General features: G+C 42.8%; 1 protein-coding gene across 1 annotated transcript in view; it reads left to right on the top strand.

Moving 5' to 3' along the window:
• The window catches only part of chst11 (carbohydrate (chondroitin 4) sulfotransferase 11), a 95,995-nt gene that overhangs the window by 55,305 nt on the left and 26,283 nt on the right, over positions 1–14,407 (top strand). The window contains exon 2 of the mRNA XM_084573780.1: positions 9,041–9,126. Coding sequence (XP_084429906.1) covers positions 9,041–9,126 — 86 coding nt within the window. The remainder of the gene's footprint in view (positions 1–9,040; positions 9,127–14,407) is intronic.

Genomic DNA, 14,407 nt, shown 5'->3' with positions numbered 1-14,407 from the left:
AGTACCAGTTGTGCAAACTTTGGGCTTGTATACTTGGTAGTTCGGACTTGACACATTCAGTTCAGAAGGCTCTAGAGGACGGGAGGCAGAGGGCGGTCATCCTGGAATTGGAATGGCATTCTGGGATGTCTGACTGTATGAAAGACTGTATAAAATCCACACGTTACCTCCTGATTCATCCTCGATAAAACGAGCGGGGCAAGTACACATGAGTACACACGGATGGTACGTTGAATTTGAACAGTACTTGGTCTGGTGACGTTTCATAAGCCCACTAGAACACAAGCACAGACAAGAACGCATAATGCGAAATGTCCCTGGAGATCTCCCCAAGTGACCCCCTCCTGACACAACTCTAAATACCATTACATGTCATGTGGATCGCTCTTTATAGTAGTAGTAATATGACAAATGTGCCCAATTAAAAATGAAGAAGTTATCCCTCTGGGATAAAGTTAAACTGTCTTGTATTTTCTTTGATGGCTAACAGTCAACATAGCTTGCAGAGTTTGTCCAGCTCTTTGTTCATGAACATGAATGAGCTAGTAGTGTTACCAAAATACACAGGGTTTCTGCCATAGTATAGTTTCGCTTCCCGTTTTATAGGAGATCACTTGATAATAAGATATCATTGTTCCGTTACAGTCAACTGGAAACCGTTACCTAGGGCCCTAATAGAATCATCTCTGCATCTAATAGTGACCAGTGCTAAAAGGGGTTGCTGTCGTGCAAATTGCCTGGATGGGGCTTAACTTTTAACACTTTCACAATCAGCTGACTAGGGATCAAAAAGATCGACAGCAAAGGCAGTAATTAACAAACAGGATTATGGAGGACAATTTCAACCAGCTACAATATAAAGGTCAGGTCATTTTAATTGAGAAATGATTTATAATAAGGTATTCATAATAAATAAGTCAGAAATCTGAAAATCAAAACTCTAGGTGGCCATTGGTTTCGACTTCACTGGTACAGTACGATATGTCTATGAAGGTTCTCAGTCATCCAGGTCATGGTATATCAAAAAAATAGATATATTAAAGAAAGGCAACTGGACTTCTTGCTTCTTCATTTCTAAAAGACTAGTGGGAAGTTGAGGTTCAAACAGGAACATCTGCGAGTGTAGCCCATCAGAAACTTGTATAATCATGGCTGTGAGATACTAGTCTACTGAGAGAGAGCACTTCAAATGACTCCCAGTAAAACTTAATGCTCCCATGCTGCCTCCCGAAGAACGACTTCTCTGAATTAAGCAGCTCCATGCCTGGGAAGGTCACGAGGAGACTGATATCACACTTCACTTAAAATATAAAGCATCCTTTCAGTGGGTTTGAAAGGAAAAAGGACAAAGCAGGGACATTTCAGTGGCAGGACCATGTAAAGCTTCCTTTATTTAGTCAAGCAAGTTTCTGATGTCTTCCAGAAACTCTGCAAGTCCAGTTGTCTTTCTTTAACATTTTGGGATATACCGGTACAATACGTATTGATTATTAGTCTAACATATATAAATGGGATTTGCTACATAATATTCACACTGTCCTGTGAAAATAACGAGATGAACGATGTACAGTGACATTGAACACTGCATCCTGAGCTCTCTGACGTTTGGCTTGGCTCAAGATTTATAACCTTGAATGTTGTTGCTGCACTTGGCAGGGGAAGCTTTACATGAAATGTCCCCGCCTTATCCTTTTTTATTTCAAAGCCACTGAAAGGACGCTTTATGTTGTAAGTGAATTGTGATATCAGTGTTCTCGTGACCTTCCCAGGCACGGAGCTGTTTAATTCAGAGAAGCCGTTCTTCGGGAGGCAGCGTGGGAGCATTAAGTTTTGCTGAGAATCATTTGAAGTGGTCTTCTCAGTAGATGACACAGAGGCCTGCGTGTTGTGTTGCGCTGGAAGCGTCCCAGCTTCTCTCCACCTGCTTTTAAAAGAACTAATAATCTTCAAATAGCAGCATCTTTTTGGAGCATTTTCAGCAGCGGGAGGACGGTGACAGGGAGGCGGAGGAGGAATGTCAGTGTGACAGCATCCCTGCCACGGCTCATGAAAGCAGAGTATGAAAGCGGAATAGTGTGCGCACTGTGTTTTTCTCTGGTGTGTGTGTGGCTGTTTGTGCGGCACACAGAGCAGCATCTCTTACTTTCAGGGTACATACTGGAGACTGAGTGGGCTGATGGTGTTTGGCCTGGCACGGGCATCTCACAGCCAGAGGAGGAGGGGGGAAGGGCGAGGATGGGTAGAGGAGCGAGGCGGCGGGGAAGGTTGGTTAATGGAGTTCTCAATAGCTCAGATAGCTTTCAGGAGGTTCATGTGAGCTGGAATTGTTCATTAAGTGCAACCACCTGGACCAGTATTTTGGTCCACTCCTGTTTAGATTCCATTAATAAAAAATGTATGACCATAAATGTAAATGTTCTTATAAGTGCTGTTGTGATTTATATAATAACTGATTGTGATTAACTGAATTACTTATTTAACAAATCGGAGTGCTGGTGTCTCTCACAGGGCCTTGCTGTGTTATTTCCAAAGTCGTACTTGTGTCTGAAACCGAGGCACACAGTTGGAGACACTTCAGGAGAACTTTTATGGACTAACATACCTCTTTTCATTAAAAGCAGCCAACGAGGAACTTTGTTTGTTCTTGTGGAACGCTATTTGTTTCATGTTCATGCTAAGTGCCATCTTATACGTTTAATTTCACGCTAGGCGTCGCACATTTTGTTGACGCGCATTGCATTGTGTCAGCTTCTAAATACAGTTCTCGTGGCGCGAACCGTACGTGCTCAAGCGACAAATGGCGGTTTCAAAGAACCGACTTGCGTCAGTGTCATCGTGGAGACAGCTGCAATATATATAACTAATTCCAAACCAAGTTATAAAGCAGGAGGCAAAAGTGAAGATAGGTGTGCTATCATGGTATGAAACACGGACAACTCGTGTATCAGTTGTAACAACAGCCATCAAGTACAGCAACTGCAGGAACCTTTGAAAGGCATCTGAGCATCTGTCACACTGTGGTACCTCACTGCCATCAGACTTGAGGTAGCTGGCACCCCCACCCCATAGCAATGACACTCCTTGATGGCAGCAGCCATCCCCAGCAGGATGCAGCCTGACACAGGCACACACACAAAAACACGACTGAAAAAACACAAAGAACAGCACAAGGTGTTGATGGGCTGCCATCTGTGCAGTGCCCAGAGAGCAGTTTGGGGGTTTGGTTCTTGCTCAAGGCACCTCCGGCCATGGACATGGAGGATGCGAACCTGTGACCCAGTGGTCCAAAAACTGCCCCTCTACTTCCTGCTACTCTAAAAGTTTACCTGCCAGCCTACCATGTTCAGCTGCGGCATATTTTCTCCACCTACATCTCTACTCCAGCTTCCCAAGCACTCTGGCTCGATCGTCTTTCTCTGGAAATGAAAGGGCATTGCCGTTAGACTTCAACGCTCGTTTTTTTTCTCTCTCTCTCTCTCTCTTCTAAACACACACTGGTGTTGCATTATTCAATGCGCTCTGCTGGCTGTAGCATCAAAAATGTACATGTTCACAAGATCAAGAACAGGGGTAACTTCAAAGCTGACAGTACGCGAGTCCGCAACACGGGCTTCATCTTTATTGTAGTACCCTTTCGCATTAGTATCCCCAACATGAGTTTTTGTGTATGTGTACTTTGCAGTAGTGCTTAGTTAATACCTGTCAGCACTGAGGAAATGAGCACACTTCCACTTTCCCATGACCTTACCTGAGGAATCCAGCCAGATGGTGCAGGTGAGAGGATGTGAAGGGTAGCAGTTTCTATGGTAACAACTAGGTTCTCACCAGCCAGTGAGCCAGGTGTTGGTGGGGGACTTTTGTGGAGTGGGGTGGGGTGGGGGGTGACCTAGAGTTCCCGTTGACTGGGTTGGCAAACACTGGTTGCACACCAAGCTCTGGAAGCTGGTTTTCATCTTGGTCTTACAGGCTCCGAAGCTTTAAGAGCGTGTGTGTGTGGGACGAACACTTAGTCAAAGGTAGCAGACAGACCTCAGACAGGATTACCGGCAGATTAAACTGTTCAGCCGTGTCTGCCCCGCTCTCTGTGTGTGTGATGTGTGTGTATTTGTGTACATACCTGGAGGCATCAGAGCAGACCAGAGGACGGAGATAACGCCCGTGTGGACGGATTTAATATAGCTTGGATGTCAGTGTGTGAATGTGACGGGGGAGTTGCGCAACGTGTGAGAACAAAGGGATTTGGAAACATGAGCTTTTCTCTTTCCTCTCTGTCTCCCGGGGTGGTCACATTAGCATAAACCAGCGCAGAAATTAGTGTCACTTCAGAATCGGTTGGAATCAGAAGGAGGGTGAATAAAACACATGCCCCCATTTGATTTTTGTCAGACCTGTTGACGCAGGTGTTGGGAATCAGGGCTGCCAGCAAATGATCTGTTTATGAGTGTCTGCCGTCGAGGCTGAGGCCGAGGCCGGAGGCGTTATGTTTTCAGGTTGTCCATGTCATTCTCCGGAACGCAATATCTCAGGAACACCTGAAGGGCATTTCATTACATCTGGTACAAACATTCACTCATAGACAAACTGATTGGATCTTTTCAGCCTCACAAAACACAGTTTAGCCATAATTGAAGACTTCATGTGGTGGTCATGACAGAATTTGACATTTTCACTTTCTCTTTCAACCAACAAACTAGACCTTTTTGTGTTAATTTTGTATCTCTTTGTGGTTGTATGGTTTCACTTTGTCATATTGAGTAGTAATTTATAGTGTCTTTGTGGTTGGTTTACATCTCTTTGTGGTCATTTTGTGTCTCTTTCTGATTGTTTTCGATCACATTATCATATTTGCATATGTTTTCCATACTTTTGAGGTAAAAAAATAAGTCTTTTTGATTGATTTCTAACACTGTAGTTGTTTTGTATCTCTAAGCGGTGCCTCTTTTAGTCATTTGCATCTTTTTGTGGTCATTTTTTTATCTCTTTGGTGTTGTTTTGCCTCACTTCCATAAAAGCATCCTCCACTTTCTTTTCTCTGGCACAGAGCTCTTGCCCTCTAATTTCCTATCCGCTACTAGTCATGCAATTCTGGGCTATTACTACATAGAATGTTTACTGCTGTGTGCCCCCCCCCCCCTTCTTCTTGTGGAGTTGTGCATTTCCTGTGGAGCTCTATACTACATCTGTTGTCGTAGTCTCATCAGCCTGCCCAGTCTTCATGGAATCCTGCAGTTATCCACTCCTACCTGAATGAACAATTCTCCAACCTGCCTATGACTCCTCTTACATTTTCAAACTGTCATGTAACATCATCAGTTTGTATCATAAGATTCCACATGTACGGTTTAGTTAGATATGTGTATCTATGACAGATGTATGTTTATCTTGCTGTTCTCTTCTCTCTTTCTTCTGTCTGTAAAATAAAAAATTGAATTGAATTGAATTGAACTTTGGTCGCTTTTTGAGGTCATTTTGCAACAGCTTTCTGTCTCTTTGTAGTTGTTTTCTGTCCTTTTGTGATTGTTTTGTGTCTTTCTTATCATTTTGTCTTTCCACGGTTGCTTTCTTTCTCTTTGTGGTTATTTAACATCTGTTTTGTATTGTTTTATATCGCTCAGTGGTGTCTCATTTTAGTCATTTGCATCTTTTTGTGGTCATTTTTATCTCTTTGCGGTTTCGCTTTGTCATCTTTTGCATCTCTTTGGTCATTTTCTGTCTTTTTGTGATACATTCTGACTCTGTGTGGTTGCTTTTTACTTCTTTATGGTTGTTTTATGTCCCTCTGTGGTTGTTTTGTGTCTCTTTGTGGTCATTTGCATCTCTTTGTGATTGTCTTGGGTCACTTTGTCATCTTTTGTCATCTCTTCCATTGCTTTCTGTCTTTTTGAGGTTGTTTTGTCATAATTTGTGTATGTCTCATCATTTTGTGTTTCTATTGTTGCTTCCTTTCATTTTGTAGTAATTTAACATCTTTTTGTTGTCATTTGTGGTTGCTTTCATCTCATATCATTTCATTGTGTACAACAAAACCATAGCCCATTTCACATTTTTAGCTACGCAGTAATATTTTGGGCTAAGAAGTAAAATCTGTTCCATTCATTACGGAGCTCTTATGCTAATTCACAAGTAATGATTGACTTTGACAGCAGACCTTCTTCTCCAGTGTATTGACTCTAAGTGCTCCATTGCTTCAAGGAAGGACAAATAAACTGGAAGAATCAAATATATTGGTTTTTGCGCTCGGCGGGCTTTCGAACTGATTTATTTTGGCATCCGTTGTCATTAGCACCAGGCTCTCTGGTGCTGGCAGATAAATATTACCTCACACCCATCAGTGTCGCGCACACACACACACAGACACACACACCGAATCCTCATTACCTTGAGCTCCACCTCAAGCCTCTGTCCACAGTAATCAGTAGTCACCACCCCTCTGCTGATTCAGCTCGCTGGTTTTTGAAATGTGCGTGTTGTGTTTGGGCTTTTCTGAGTGAATGAGCCTAAAAAGCAAATATTCCATGATTGCATTATTGTAGAAGCTCTTGTCCTCCGAGAAAGCAGTAATTGCCTGTTTACATCGTCCACATTTGGTCCAAGAGCTGAACTGCATTATTAAATACCAGCTTTAGCAACAAGGTTATCAATCACGCTCTGTGTGTGTGTGTATTGTGTGTGTGTGTGTATAAAGGCATCCGTTGCCTTTTTCTATCCTCCCCTCTGTGTTTGAAGGTCACCGCTGTCTGTTGGGGCTCGTTAACACTAACAAGCACTCAGCTTGCTCCCCAGGGTTCCGTCGATGGAGCTGGTTCAGGCCAATAGGAGGATTACACTTCTCAAACTGGGATACAGGTTACGTCTGTGGTCAGCTCCAACCCCAGCACACTCCCTTCGTCAATTTTTAACCAGGTTTTTTAAAAAAAAAAAAAAAGAACTTCAACCATCTCCTTTTTTCTTCTTTGCTTTAATGCATATCTAACATGAGAGATGAGAGGAAGGATAGACGAGCTCTTTTTTCTTTTTTATTATTGATTGTCAGAGGGAGACGTGACCAGCGCAGGATGAAACAAACACACGAAAAAAAGCTCATAACAGATGAAAACACAGATAACCGTGACATCCTCATCAAACTGTGTGAACTGGCTCGAGGGCAGATTTGCGTGTTTGCAGTCAACAGATTTGCAGGTGTGTAGATGAGCAAATGCGGGTTCAGACGGTATCGGACTGAAACGGTAGATGTGCCAACGTTCAGGCTCTACTACTGCCAAACTGTACACTGTAAATACAGGCAAGCATACAGACAGAGCTGTGTATGTCTAGTAGTGCAAATGTGTGTAGCCGGCTATTGATCCCTGGCAGATATAAAAGGTCCCAATCCCCCTTACAGTGTATAGGGGCAAGATGGGCATAGACACAAAACTGTTCAATATCGTGTCACTTTAGCAATAGTCTTCTCTCTTCATTTTAATCCTGTGGTCATTTTGATACTCTGCAGGGTGTGCTTTAGGTCTCTTTGGAGATGTCCTCTACCTACATATTTTTTGTGGCTCAAAGTTGATCTGGAACCCCTCTGTCAGGAACTGCAACATTTTCCAGGCCAATCAAATAGTTTTGCGGTTATAGGCAGAAGAGTAACAGCGGCGTAGTCATACATGTCACCTGAGCACCGATGGGTTTGTCTGCCATTGGAGAAGCAAGCTGTTTAGAGTCCACTATTGCGTCTGTAAAGGACAGGACTGTCACAATCACATAATGTCACATTAATGGTGACAACCAACCATGATTGGTTGTGGAACTTTTCAGTTCTGACTCACATTGTGTTGTCTTGTAGTCACTATTTTGTTGTGACGGATCTTTACGGCGGTTTTCTTCTTCTTGTCGTAGTGGTTACTGCGGATCACATTATGCCTGAAGTCGCTCATAAAAGTAATAAACATTAACTACTTCAATCTGGAAACACAATTTGTATAAATCTGTACTTGCTATTGCAGTTTTGTTTTTCATATAATCATATCATGTTTTCATTTTGTGAATAACCTGCAGGAACCGACCGTTATTTAGAAAGCAGGCTGCAGCCAGGGCCTTAGCCAGGATTGTGACACAGTGATTTATGGCCTGCACCTAAAGCCCTACGACACAAGACACCAATTTTCATACTTAGCTGTTGTGTTCTCAGCAAGGTTTTATTTAGCCGTATGCTGATCAATTATTGCGTCGACATGTATGAAAAATGACCGTTGTCGGCGTGATTGTATAATCGTGATGTGAATGGCAAGCATGCATTGAATCTTGCCTGGGAAGGCCTACTGACGGAAACGTACTGTACAGAAGCGTATCCACGAGTGTGAATGCGCATCGCTTGCGATTCTCATCGTCAGCTTTCCTGATGGCAGGGACACATGTTCATCCATGAACATGAGGCAGATGACGTGTGGAATAAACTGCCCTTAAATCCCTGCTTTTCTCGTTAGCGGTTCGTTCCCTCTCCCTGCCGATCCTGCGCCGTCCTTCCAGCTCTTTTCCATCCAGAGTAATTGGAGGGAGTGTGTTGGCGGCGGTGGAGTCTCGCGCTGGCTGCTCCCGCTGAGCCGCTGCCAGCAGCTACTGCTCTGTATCGAGTTGTGTAAAGAGCTGAGATCCAGCCAAACAAACGCTGAACTGTGGCTTTACCTCTGGCATATAGTCACTGCTCTCATTATTTTATCCTTGTAGCCTTCTGCTTCCTACTTTCAGCAGTTGGTCGTTTTAACCAAGGGTGGTCCAAATGTGGTGTCATCGGGGAAGGGTTCAGGGAGTGAAAACGAGGGGTAGCTGGATGTCAGTTAAAGGAATACGGCGGCCTTCCTTTGGCAACGTTATCATTCACTGTGCTATTATGCTGCAATTACCACATGTGGCTGCTGTCTGGCAAGAGATGCTCAGTGAAAGACAAAACAGGGGAAATGATGCAGTATTTTACTCTGGATTCATCTCAACGTCTTGACAAAAGATTGAAACTGAAGTTTGAAATTGCTCAGACCTTACTGGTGTCTCCCCTGTTTTGCAGTCATGCGGAGGAATCCCTTCATGGTGGACGGCTGCTGTAGGAAAGGGTCCCGCAATGCCCTGCAAGAGCTCTACAACCCCACACAGGTAGGACGCTAACACGCTTCCATAACTGGTTCCTTTCTTCACATATCCCCTTCTCTTTCTTTCTCCATCCTCATCTGTTTTCCTATTAATAGTCTCCTCTTCACCCCTAACGTCAGAGGTCTCACCCCACAACAAGGCCCTCTGAGGCTTTGACCCCAGCTAGTGTCGGGTTTATGCCTGCCCAAGTGCGAGCCCTGTTGTTAGCTTTCTCGTTTATTATTCCCAAACGAGCGCTGCTGCTAGGTCTTTACTGCCCGTGACGTGCGTTGGTACAGAGTGACAGCAGTCTGAGTGCCTGTGAAAACTCCAGGGGACAGCATTAGCATAATGGACGCTGATGATCCTCCGTCTGGTAGTCAGGGAGCGTTACAGGCCGGAGGCGATAAAGCCATCTTCACTCTTCCAGGAATGAGTGTGGACAACCTGGGACAGGTAAGGACAGAGGTTTTGCCGAAGTCTTAGCTCTATGAGAAACAGAGAGGGAAAACAACCTACTGTGTTCTCAGGTCATATTCCTTACAAGTTTCCATAAATAGCTGAGCTATTACTTTGTTCCAGCCACTGGAAGATACAAAGAAGAACTTCATCAGCCATCTGAGAACATAACACCTGCTATAATAATTTGACTGCTGGCAAGAAATTAAAGCATATTCTGGGTTTCATTTTAATGACTTTTCTATTTTATTGTGGCACATTGGCTGATGGAGTATGAAAGAATGAGGTGGAATTGGTGACAAAGGTCTTACCCTGCTGAGCCAGCAAGTTAACGGTTACTATTAAAGCTGCTCTGGGATAGATTTAAAAATAAAAAGGAATACAATAGAACAACTTGGGGGAATAGTGCTTTATTCATTTTTTATTAGCTCATTCTTTCTCAGTAGTCTTAAAGAGTTGTAGTTGTGCGTTTGTACAATTCATCCCAGTCACTATAAATATTGTGCATTTTATGTTTATTCATTTCGACCGCATTCTAGAGCATATGATATGTTTTATGATGATTTAATACCTACGAGGCAGCGCTTTGATTTAACGGTAAAAAAAAAAAAAAAGTAGCTTTCTGGCAGACAAATCAGCTTAGATGGCTGCCAAAAAGTGTTGCATACTTAAGCTATATTGAAAGAAAATTAGATTTGGAAGACAAAAATCCATTATTGTAAAATAAATGATGTTAACTGAATTTAAAGAATGAATTTAAATAATTAAAGCTATTTGTTATTATTTTCTCTTAATTTATTCTGACGGAGTACAGTTTTCGTTGTTTTTCTTTCTAGAAAAATGATTGCTTTTGTTAAAACTGACGCGGTTTATTGTTGGTGTCCCACATGACATGCACCTCCCCAGAAATGTAACTTCTGCATCGCAGCTACACAGACCACACCAGTTATGATTGCATTTTCCCATCCGTTCTCCCTCCTTCTCCCTCCCACACACCATCAGCTCAGATGCCTTCTCTCTTTTCTGTGTTGCGGTGATTTCACTAAATGTAACTGCTGTTCGACACGCGTTAGCCCCAACTCCACCGCTCACTGCCAGTCGCCATTGTTTGGAGTACTCGACGAAGCACAACACAGTTGACTAGCTGCAGAATGGTGTTTTATCAGTGTCATTATAGAACCATCCAGTACAAGTACAAATGTTTACAATGGTGTAGTGCACTCACATAGGCTACGATGTAGTCTCTGCACAGAGCCAAGGCAGAACCTTTATAGTGCCAATCCGGTATTGGTGAGAACGCACCTGGTGTGAATCTGGTGACATGAAGCGAAACATCGATGCCCGACACTTGTTGTGTTATATATTGTAAGGGCTTTTTATTGTTTTTTTATTTTTTTATTTTAAAAGATTTAATTCCTGGCTGAATTAGCTCATTGATACTTAGTGAGTAAATGATGCGGGTAACTGTAACCATCTTGAATCTAATACATTACACAGAAATACACAGAAATGTGTAATGTGCCCGATTCACACCAATCCGGTGTGTTCACACCATTACGGATCGGTGTGAATGAGGCGATTTGAAGTGAAAAGCTGATGTGCGACGCTTGTCATTTTATATATACAGTCAATTCCAGTTCATCAGTCCCATTCCAGATCTCATTGATGACGTTACCAAACGTTTGAGTGACACTTCAACAGTGACAACGCTCGTAGTTTGAAGGCACCATAAGACTAGCTTTACTTCAGCATAATTTTGACAAACATTTAGCTGATTTTCAGTATTAGCCACGGCAACCTGAGTCGAATGGCTCAGAGCAAAAAGCAAGATTTGTTAAAAAGCTGTTAAACTAAACACGAGTCCCAGAGCTCATAGTAAAGTAAAGTAAAGTAAAGTAAAGTGCTTTATTTATCATTATATAACGTATACACCATACATCACACATAGACAACTGAGGCTGAGGGAAAAAAACAACACAAACGCAAACGAAAGGAGAAAAGTCAGGCTGGATGCAAAGTACGGCAAAAAGAAAAAAACAAATGAAGCACAAACTGGAAAGGCATGAGGGACACGGGAGGAATAGAATTGTCACAGACAAACTGACAAGGGCATCAAGTGGAAACACAAAGATTATATACTGTAGGGAAGTTTAATAGGACACAGGAGGATACAATCAGACAGTCACAAGAGCGGGAAAGACATGTACTGTATTTATATGGCACTCATCTACCCTTCTAGTACTCACAGCTTTTTACAGACACAGAGACATATTTAACCACTTCACACAAGCACACACACACTTCACACACCAATACCAAGCACTGGGAGATACTCCGGGTTCAGTGTCTTGCTCAAGGACCCTTTGGGAATTGAACCGCTAACCCAACAACACATACCTACCGATCCACATCCGGCCAGCTGAGATCTCTTTGTCGCCAATGCATCAACGAGGGCAGCTTTCAAAGCAGCCTCTGCTTGCAATGATAATGTAAGTCTGGCAAAGAGCAAAACGACTTGATGATCATTGTGATGGACTGACAATCTCAAGCAAGTGAGCTGAAACCGATGGATGTCTCCAAGTTAGGGAGTCAGTCGTGCAGTGGCCTGGAACTCATGTAAAGTATACAGACTTAAAAGTTTATGGACTATATCATGCAAAACTAAAATGCACATTTTGGCACAGTGTTGATATATACTGATCAGCCACAACATTAAAAACACAGGCACCCCCACCCCATAGCAATGACACTCCTTGATGGCAGCAGCCATCCCCAGCAGGATGCAGCCTGACACAGGAGCACACACAAAATGTCCATGTCCATTCTCTGATGAGTCACAACTGTTTTGGAGGCACAAGGGAGACCTACACAATATTGGTCATAATGTTATGCCTGATCGGTGTATGTTTTCAGAAACAGAAAAGCAACAGTTTCTGCAGCTCTAGCTGTTGCGTTCGAGCACAATTTGTCAGTAATGTGCCGCAGTCACTGAAGACGGGAGCGAGACTGGAGGACACCGCTGGAGGTGATGCTATCATGGTGATAGATTGGATGGTTGCTGCTCCTCTTCTGTTCTCTCATCACTGTCCTCCTGACTATCTATCACTTCCTGTCTGCCTGCCTCTTTCTTCAGCAGCTAAACCCAGCCTGTCTTTTTCCCTCACGCCACCATCTGTGCTTTACTCCCCCTGCTCTGCCTTCTTTCTCTCTCTCTCTCTCTGCCTGCTCTCATCCTCTCTCACATCCTCTCTCCCGGTTTCTATTTTTCTGCTGGCCGTTTATCACTATGCACCTTTTAAACGCAGGCAGGCTTCTTTAAATGGCTTTCTGGACAGCTAAGATTAGACCAGGTGCACGTGGACTCGCTGTAAGTTAATTTTCCATGGAGGATTTTTCCACACGTTCGCGCTCATGTGAAGTCCCATTGATATATTTCTGTGTGCACAGGGGGGGGTGTTACTGCAGCTAGAGTAAACTTCAGCAGGGTGCTTGAGGTCAGTGGTCAGGAGAGAGTTGTGCAAGTGTGCGCATACACTCCTCTTCTTCTTCGTCCTTGTGAGAAGAAGCTTGAATTGCGGACTTTCAGAGCGAGGACATTTTTGCCATATTTTGGCAAGAGCGTTTTTACTTCACACTGGTTGGCTTTGGGTTTCAGATTTCGGTTTAGGGTGCACTGCTGCACATAAGAGAAAGACACAAGATATGTGGGAAAATGAAATGAACATACCGAAGATGTCAGAGACGTAATAATGACAATTTGGTTGTGGTTTTTGGTTTTAGGAGGCGTTATTGAGGTGGCTTTTTATTTTTTTTTTATTAGTTCAGTTTCGACATTATAGTGTCTGAGTCTAGAGTCTGTGCTCTCAACTGGAACATGGTGTGACTCCCCAGTGTCTACCTATTTTGAAAGTGGAAAGAAATATGACAAAAAAGATTAAATGCCTGGCTGTATTAACATATGGATACTTAGTGAGTAAATGATCTTCAATCTAATACATTACCCAAACAGAAATGTCTGTTTTTCTGTATTTTAAATGGTTTCTCACACTTTCAGGAATTTATAGTTCATAAAGAATGAGTGGCATGCACTATTTATCTGAGCTGACCACCTCCTTTTAGTAGATAGAAACATTTTCTGACAGATTCTGCAATATTTGCTTAAAGTTTTTTAGTCTGAAACTCAACTTCCATCCGTCATCTTCCATCTCGTCTCTATTTATTTTCAGGCTTGTTTCAGTGTGTCAGATACAGATACTTGATCGGTTTGGGATCTAGGGAATTTGCCTCTGGTCTGGTCTAGGTGGGTGCTACATGTCTAAGTAACATCCACATGAATGCCAGGTCCAAAAGTTTCCCAGCAGAACACTGAATTGTCACAAGATGGTCAATGTTATTTACTTCTCCTGTCAGTGGTTTTAATGTTGAATAATCTTGCACTTCGGACCAATTATGCTCTTGATTCTCTCATCAAGAACCAAGAATTGTCCCACAATGCTGAATAGTTTCTTCATGATAAAATGCAATAATGTTTGACTGAAGTTTGTGCGCTAAATCACATTAACAGAGCTATGTAAGGAAGTTAAAAATTGCATCCATGTATCCATACATCCGTACCTATTAATCCCATGTGGGCAGACACTTCACAGGTCACAGGTCTAACACAAACAGCCATTCACAATGACATGCGTTTTCAGATCACAAACAGTTGGAGGACCTGATGTATTGTCTTAAGACCACACCGTTTCCTCTGTTTAAGCTATCCTATTTAGCTGTATGATGAGAAGATGCCATGTAGGTGTTCAGAAACACCTTAATGATAACTGGACACACAACTAGAAGTAAGTTA

Source organism: Chelon labrosus (assembly GCF_963514085.1).
Source record: "Chelon labrosus genome assembly, chromosome: 23".
In the NCBI taxonomy this organism is placed as follows: Eukaryota; Metazoa; Chordata; class Actinopteri; order Mugiliformes; family Mugilidae; genus Chelon; species Chelon labrosus.
This window is presented reverse-complemented; position numbering and strand designations above follow the sequence as displayed.